The 7,969-nt window shown below is 43.0% G+C and overlaps 1 protein-coding gene across 3 annotated transcripts in view; it reads right to left on the bottom strand.

Moving 5' to 3' along the window:
• Positions 1–629: 629 nt before the first annotated feature.
• The window catches only part of DOP1A (DOP1 leucine zipper like protein A), an 83,303-nt gene continuing 75,963 nt past the window's right edge, over positions 630–7,969 (bottom strand). For all 3 annotated transcript variants that reach the window (XM_061623221.1, XM_061623220.1, XM_061623222.1), the window contains 5 exons: positions 7,462–7,598; positions 5,407–5,462; positions 3,675–3,839; positions 2,624–2,753; positions 630–1,217 (listed from right to left, as the gene is read on the bottom strand). In XM_061623221.1, the coding sequence (XP_061479205.1) occupies positions 912–1,217; positions 2,624–2,753; positions 3,675–3,839; positions 5,407–5,462; positions 7,462–7,598 (794 nt within the window). In that variant the 3' untranslated portion in view covers positions 630–911. The remainder of the gene's footprint in view (positions 1,218–2,623; positions 2,754–3,674; positions 3,840–5,406; positions 5,463–7,461; positions 7,599–7,969) is intronic.

Genomic DNA, 7,969 nt, shown 5'->3' with positions numbered 1-7,969 from the left:
TATTGTTGGACAACAGTAACGACTTATTTTTCTAAATTTAGGCTGCAGTCTTTAAAGTGCTTTAAATACAGAGGTTGCCTCAATTGCCCCTCTGCAAGAGTGTATTTGTCAATAAACAACATGTAGCAGGAAAGAAAGGGGGGATTCACAGGGCTCTGTTAAAATCCTTTACACCATTTAAGTGCGTTGTGCTCAATAGGTGTAATCAGTATTTCCCCTCTAGTGACTAAACTGAAGAGCTGCTACATTAAATCAATCACAACCTTACTTCGGTCAGTTTGTAATGTGACAGCAAACAGCTCTGAACCCAAACAGTATTAGAGGTCACAATGTACAAGAGTAAATGGAAGCATGTCTATTGCACACTGAATTATGTACAGCTGTAACATTCAGATTCACACACATGTAGATCTGCACTCCATACAAAAGTCAGCTAATTCAAATACCTGTTTGAAAATGGGCAAGAGGTAGTTGCCATGCCAGAAATAGTATTTAGAGGAGTGGATGTTTGAGAGCAGGGCTGATTCAATGTAAACAGAAGGGTCAAAGTTGGTCTTAAAGGTAGCATGAAAAATTTAACACAATGAATAAGATTTTATCCTGTCTATGCAGAAAAAAAGACACAGCTAGAAAAATGTGCAACTTGTATTGGTAGATTTTCTTAAAGACAGACGTCAAGATGACAAAAACAAAATGTACCATAAATATTAGGCACCATAATCCATATGAGCCAGCGATATTTAACTTGATTCAGGCCACATCCAGAACTTATTTACAGGTATCTAAATTAAATACATCCTGAAGTATACATTACATACAAAGTATGAAAAAGAAAACTATACACGCTGGAAGGATGGCGTGGTTTCATCTGAAGTTACATTACTCAAGTTAAATATTTTGCCACATACACCTCATGTTTTTATGACACCTTCCAGAAAGTCCTTCTCAACCATCTCTTCAATTTTCTGTCTTGCTTTGCTAGACAATGTCTTTTGGTTCTCTATTTTCATGTCCTTGGTAGGGAAAGAATTTGGATAAAGTATGGGGCTCCCGGAATGACCAATGCTTCTGCTGGTGATTTTGCTGTTAAACACTTGGCTCAGAACATTGAAGAAAGGCAGAAGCTGTTCAATGCTGCGGACAGCACAGATGGTCAGGAGCAAGGTACCAGGTTCCCAGTTTAGTGTTTTACCTGAGCTGTCATCCTCTGGATTTTTCTGTAAATACGGGGGGGGGGGATATTAATAATAACAAATAATAATAAAATTTTATTTATTAGTCGCCCATCTGTCCGAATTAACGGACACTCTGGGCGACGTAGAACAAAACACAACAACAATTCAATACAATATAAAATAATATATAAATCAGTAAAACACAACATCATCATCAATTCAACTAAAACCATCTTCAGTTAAGATACCATAAAAACTAATCCCCCTCAGGAAGACCATAGGCCTGCCTGAATAGCCAGGTCTTTAAGGCTCGGCGAAAACCCATCAGGGAGGGGGCATGTCGGAGGTCAAAAGGAAGCGAGTTCCAGAGGGTGGGGGCCACAACCGAAAATGCCCTCTCTCTGGTCCGCACCAGCCTAGCTGTTTTCAACCGGGGGGACCGAGAGAAGGTCTTGTGAGGCTGATCTTGTTAGGCGGCATAATTGGTGATACTGGAGGCGTTCCTTCAGATAAACTGGGCCGAAACCGTATAGGGTTTTAAAGGTCAATACCAACACCTTGAATTGGGCCCGGTAAGCAACTGGTAACCAGTGTAGATCGATCAACACTGGGGTGATATGATCCCAGCGACGGCTCTGCTTTATCAAGCGTGCTGCCGCATTTTGTACCAGCTGCAATCTATTAAGCTGCAATCTATTAAGACAGAAGTATATTTTGCTAAAAGGCCTTTCAAATATGGAAATGTAGTTTTAGTACATGTTGCTGGTCACCACAGCTCCAAGTTCCATCTAACTGCTGGTAGCCACTAGCACCCAAAAGCATAATGCAACATTGTATAGATAAACTATGTTTTTCCAACAGAAACTTAGTTATTAAATCCCATTTTTAGTAAGTTTATTCTAGGTTCTTAGCAGAGTCCAAATCACAACAGCTTATCTGGGACGCTTTGGTCAAGAAACCCCAAGGGTGGGCAAAAATGGAGTTACTCAACAGAGGGGTATAAAAATAGCCAGATCAGTTCATCCCTGGATTTCTAACCTTGGGGAAAACCGCACCTTAATGCACTTGATCCAGCAGACAAGACATGGCTATAAAGGGGTCTTGTCTGTGCATTTCCCAGGGTTGAAAAATTGGATCAAGAGGCTGGGAACTGTATGTGCGCAAACTGAGTCACGCTGTCTTGAAGTCTGAAACCAAACCCCTTGCCTCCGACAAGAAATGATTGGTGTGACTGCAGCTTAACCTAAGTGAATGTTTCAGCCTAGAAAGCCACACATGCAGCACCTGTTTGGGCATACACACACGTTTGCCCTGTTGGATCAGAGCTTAAGTTTATGATTGATGCAGTGATGCAGTGATGCAAAATATGCATTCCTTATGTACAAGTTTGAATAATGGAGACTATATATCTCCAGTTATAATTTATGAAAAGACAAAAATTGAAATACCTTTGCTCTCTTTCGTAGCAGTTTTGCTAATCGCACCACATATGGTTTGAATTCCCTTTGGTATGTACCTTGTCTTCGCACCTCCAACCCTGAATCATCTGAAGCTTCTGGAATAAAAGCCCACCGATACCTGTTTTAAAAAAAGTAGGGCAAATTTACTACTGACAATGGTTTGCATATTCAGTAAGTAGAAAAAGGGGGTCAAAGACCAAAATGGTTTTATTGCAGAATATTTTGACCAAAATTGTTTGGTTAACCATTGTAAAAGTTCATTATCCCCTGATGAAGGCCTGTGATTACAGGCTGAAACGCGTTGGGCTTCTTTGAAAAAAATCTCGCAATAAAACCAGTTTTCTATAAAATACTTCAGCATTCTGGTCTTTGACCCCCTTTTTCTACATATCGAATTGGATGCTCACCACTCTTATTTGCATATTCAGTAAGCCAGCTTTGGCAATAACACCTATCCTTGGCTGGCTGAGGCATTTTATACCCATGTATGTATCCAGGCATGTTGTTTAAGCTGCCATTCTAATACACTGATTTCTAACAAGGAGTAAAATCAGATTCATAAAAGGGTGGAAAGCAAAATGTTCCACAGAAGCCGCTTTTAAGGAGGAATATTTCCACAGCATCATTTGCTTTGTTCTACTCAGCCTCTCACCTTTTGATTTCTTTTTGTATTTTTTGCCAAATGGCTGTAAACCGCAGGCCTCCAGTAGTTATTAGAAAGCAGCCTTATACAGTTACAGAAGCATCCTGTGATACTTCATAGCACATGGGCTGATGGTGGACTATGCGGGAGAGGAACACAGCAAAGTTGCTTCTGCCAAATTTTGCCAACACCAGGGGGAGGGCATTTCTCTGATAGGGAGCTGTGCTACCCTATGCCACATTGTGATTACTAAAACACAAAGGTAAGGTGACAAATGGAAGGCAGAATGCCCTCCTTGGAAGCCAACAAAGAAATATACCTCCCCACAGAGAAGCATCACTCTTAACGTGATAGTTTTTCTCACACTAGGATTTGAATCAGACCAATTTTACTTACATCTGAAACTGAGGAAGATTTTCAGAGGGCAATGCTAGCGCTAAATCCAGAAATTTACAAGCTGACAAATAAAGATTTAACCATCTCTGGCTGTTGTAGGATGTTGAGAATCCATTGCCTCCTGTGTACGTAGTTTCCAAACCAGCAACTGATGGTCCTGAAGTCCTACAATTCGAATGCAATGCATTTACAGGTTATTCTTAATCAGATATATCCACACTTTATTAATCAATGCTGATTACTTGGAGAAGCCTCAAATTCATTTCAAGCAGATTAAGTTTACATCTTCTGGAAACATGATGTAAACCAGGGGTGGGAAATCTTTTTGGGGAATACAGTCAAGGCAGGATTAAACCCTGTCCTCCTACCCATCAGCTGATGTCACTAATGACATCATCTGATGGGTGTGGTTTGGGGAAAATGCCCTTGGGGACTAAATGGGATTGCCTGAAGGGTCATGACTGGTACAGAGGACAGAAGTTCCCCATGCAAGTTGCAAGCAGTACCTCCAGATTCTGTTTACAGCTTGCTTGATAATGTAGCTTAAAAAGAACTGATGGTTCTATATCAGCATGTTCCCCCCCCCAAAACCAGTATTTCAATACATCCCAAAAGTCTCAGCAATTCTGTGGTAGTTTGATGAAAGAGCTGGCATCAGGAGTCCATGTTGTGTGTGTGCCTGCAATAATTGTCTATCGAGGGAAAAAGACAGGGATGCAGAGAAGCAAGAGCAAAGTCTGATGCGAACAGAGCTAAGCAGGCTCTGACAAAGAGAAAGCTCCCAGCTGAGCCTCAAGCGCTCCATGTGCAGTGAATCAGCAAGGAGAGATCTGCACTCCACCTGCAGAACAGTGCCCAAGACAGAAGGAAAGGGAGGTATGCAGTATTGGAGGGCTTTATTTTTTGCTTTTGTGTCTTTCAGCAAGTATCACAACTTTAATATGTAACTATGTCTGATTTTACTTACTTATTTCTGTTATGTTCCTTTTACAATGGAGAGCCCTGCCTGAGTAACTTGATCACATATTAAGTGTTAGATATGCATGAAGTGAAATGAATAATTTGCTTACTCCTGTTTTTTATTATTATCATCATCAGGGCCGGTTCTAAAGGGCAGCCAGGGTGGGCACTGGCCTGAGGGCCCCAGAGCTACAGGGGCCCCTGAGGGGCCCTCCGCCCCATCCCCACGTGATCCGTGCCCCCCCACGGCCCCACTTACCTGTCAGCCGGCTTTTTAGCATTGCCCTTAATGAAGATGGCAGCCACAGCTTCCTTAAGGTACTGAAGCTGCTGCCGCCATCTTAGTTGATGGCAGAGATGTGTGCGAGTAGCACGCACGTGTGCCATCAACAAAGATGGTGGCAGAGGCTTCATTCCCCTTAGGGAAGCCACGGCCACCATCTTCATTAAGGGCAATGCTAAAACAGACCTTCATTAAGGGCAATGCTAATGCCCAGACAGGTATGGGGGCTGTGGGGGGGGGCACGGACACACATATGGGTGCGCACACCCACCCACTGGGGGGCCAGGGCAAGCTGATGCCCAAGGGCCCCCACATGCCTGGAGCCGGCCCTGATCATCATCACAGATTATGTTCTTGTTTGGATAGCATGACTGGGGAAAAAATCTTTCAAATGAGTAATAAGGTGATTTTTATCTACAATAAATCTATCCAATGGTATTTTAACTGCTATGCAACTAGATGAACAAGGAAACAGAAACTGATATTTACCTTGAGATATCTTCATCAGCTGTAAGTTCCTGTTCCATCAGTAAAAATACTTGGACCTAAAGGTAAAAACAAGCAAACATGTTTTAACAAGATTCTTCATAAATAGATGTGCCAGATCCCATTTCTAAACGTCTTTCATTTCCAAATGCAGAGGGAATGCAACTTAAGCAGGCCTGATGAGAACCCACCAGGCAAAGAAAGAAAAGCCAATGTTCATACCAACTGTCAGCAATCAGGCCCCATCAGCATCTACAGCAATGTGGAGTCTTTTATTCCATGCAGGGGCAGCATGCATGTAAACAGTGCAATCGCATGGGCTGAGGGGTGGCAAACACCTGGTCTTTCCCACCTCATTACTGTCCTCCCTCCAGGCTGATAATCGGGTGGGAAAGAGCCATGCAATTGGCCCAATCCGTGCAACCCCAGTATCCTCATGCATGATGCAGCACATGGAATTTAGTGGCACACACCACTCCCCAATGGTAGCTCTGCATGGAATACAAGACCCTAGAGGAACAGAGAACATAAAGCAGTAGAAAACTATTCTTCAACAAATTTAGAAACCTCCAAGATGCAAACCCTTAGTATCTCTTCCTGTTCCAGGCAGGGTGTTGGCACAACGACAGGCCACATCCCAGTAGTGGATGGGGCCAGAGGCAAATGCGGACAGGGAAACACATAAGACTTTTACCTATGTGCAGTAGACTACATTTCAGCTGTGCAGAAGTCAGAGGTTTCTACACACTCCCGTCTCCCCCCCCCCATCTCCTTATCCAGGTAAGCAAGAAACATCACAATTCACGGACACATTCCAGCCACTCAAGAAGACGGCAGAGCAGGGCTAGTGATGGGAAGACAAGCTGATAAAAAGGAGAGGCCACAACAGAAAGCCTCCATGCTGATATCAGTTGACGCAAATGGTCATTAGGGTCATTCTCCCAAGAAAGCGTGATGCGGGATGGAGAGCCTCCTCCCTGCTGCGCCATACTTCATGTCCTCAGTAAGATCAGAAGCAGGTGAGACAAGGCTTTGGGAACTCAACTGCTCATGGCCAGGGTTGAACTGGTCCACACAGGGAAGTTCAGACTGCTCAAAATCACTATTGTTTCTTTGTCTAAGCACAAATAAATCCCTCCACTTATTTTTTTAAAAGCCAGCAAGAGGTATTAACAGTGAGCAGAACTGTGCGCTTTTAAGTTACTCTCCGTGCTTAATTCTCATTGCACTTCCTTTTGTCTTTTTACAAACTGTGTAAGCAGGGACAAGTGACACAGAGGCTATGAATTCTGCTGAGTGAGGAAACCACTCTTCCCCCCCCAAACACTAGAATCTGCAATCCTCCAGCTCCAGCTTTTAGGATTTCCCTTGGAACCACGAGGGCTTTGGCGTTTTTTCCCCTCTTCATAAAAAAGAGAAGGACAAACCCATCCTTGACACTCACAGTCATACGCAGTTATTAGATCCTGTAACGGGGGAGATGGCAAAGCCCAGGTGCAAGGAAAGCAAAAACTGAGCAAACTTACGCTGGCAAACAGTAAAGTGATACAGTGCTTTAACTCTTACAGCTGACATGGATACAATGGGTAGAATTAACAATAGCTTCAGTTGTTATTATCAGGTTACCTTTTTCTTCTACATTTAATCAGACAGAAATGGAGTGCAATGGAAACTAGAGCAGAGAAGGCTGTGAAAATCTGCATTGAGAGGGAAGCCAAGCAAGGAGCAACACTATTTCCACATCAAACGGAAAGACAAAAAGTGTTTTCTGTGGCTTAAATAAGATCTAATCCACCACATGGAATGGTGTCTTGGGAAAAGTGTAATCCATCCTGTCCACTGGAGCCTGCTACATTTAAAATTTCTGATGGAAGAAGAGCTTATGCCATGAATAGCCAACTAGCCAGAAGGTGCCCATGCTGGTGGGGCTGGCGGGAGTTGTATTCTAGCAACATACGGAGGGCATCAGGTTGGGTATCCTTGGCTTATACACATATTGAAGAATTAGTAGCTTTCACACACACACACACACAATCATGAATGCCAACTGCAACTCACCAGTTCTGTGATCATGGTAGGCCAAAGAGAGGTAAGGTGCTGGGGAGACATTCTTAAAAGCAAAACTCGGAAAAAGAGGAACACTTGGGAGTGAAGGGTGGGCACTTGGGGCAAACGGAGACTTTCTACCAGTCTTTCTGAAACAGAAAAGTCAGCACGGATCTCTTAGCTCAAACAACTGCTGATTAGGAGGGCTGCAACCCAACTGAAGAAAAATTTAAGTGATTAAGAGATTAAGCTAATCTCAACTACGTGGGTGTTTGTGCACAGCCCTTCCCCCACTGTAGAATATATATTAGAGATGTACCAGTTTTTGAAAAGCAAAACAGTTCATAGTGCGCTTTCAGAGACATAACAGTAGTAAAGTCAATGGTATGATCGAGGTTAGCAGGATTTTTTTTTCTACTTTGTTGGGCAGGGACCAAATATATGACAACACACAGAACAGGGATGGATGGGGAGCCTATCAATATCATCCTTCTGGTTTGGTGTTTTTTGTGTTTTTTTG

Source organism: Rhineura floridana, chromosome 4 (assembly GCF_030035675.1).
Source record: "Rhineura floridana isolate rRhiFlo1 chromosome 4, rRhiFlo1.hap2, whole genome shotgun sequence".
Lineage (NCBI taxonomy): Eukaryota > Metazoa > Chordata > Lepidosauria > Squamata > Rhineuridae > Rhineura > Rhineura floridana.
This window is presented reverse-complemented; position numbering and strand designations above follow the sequence as displayed.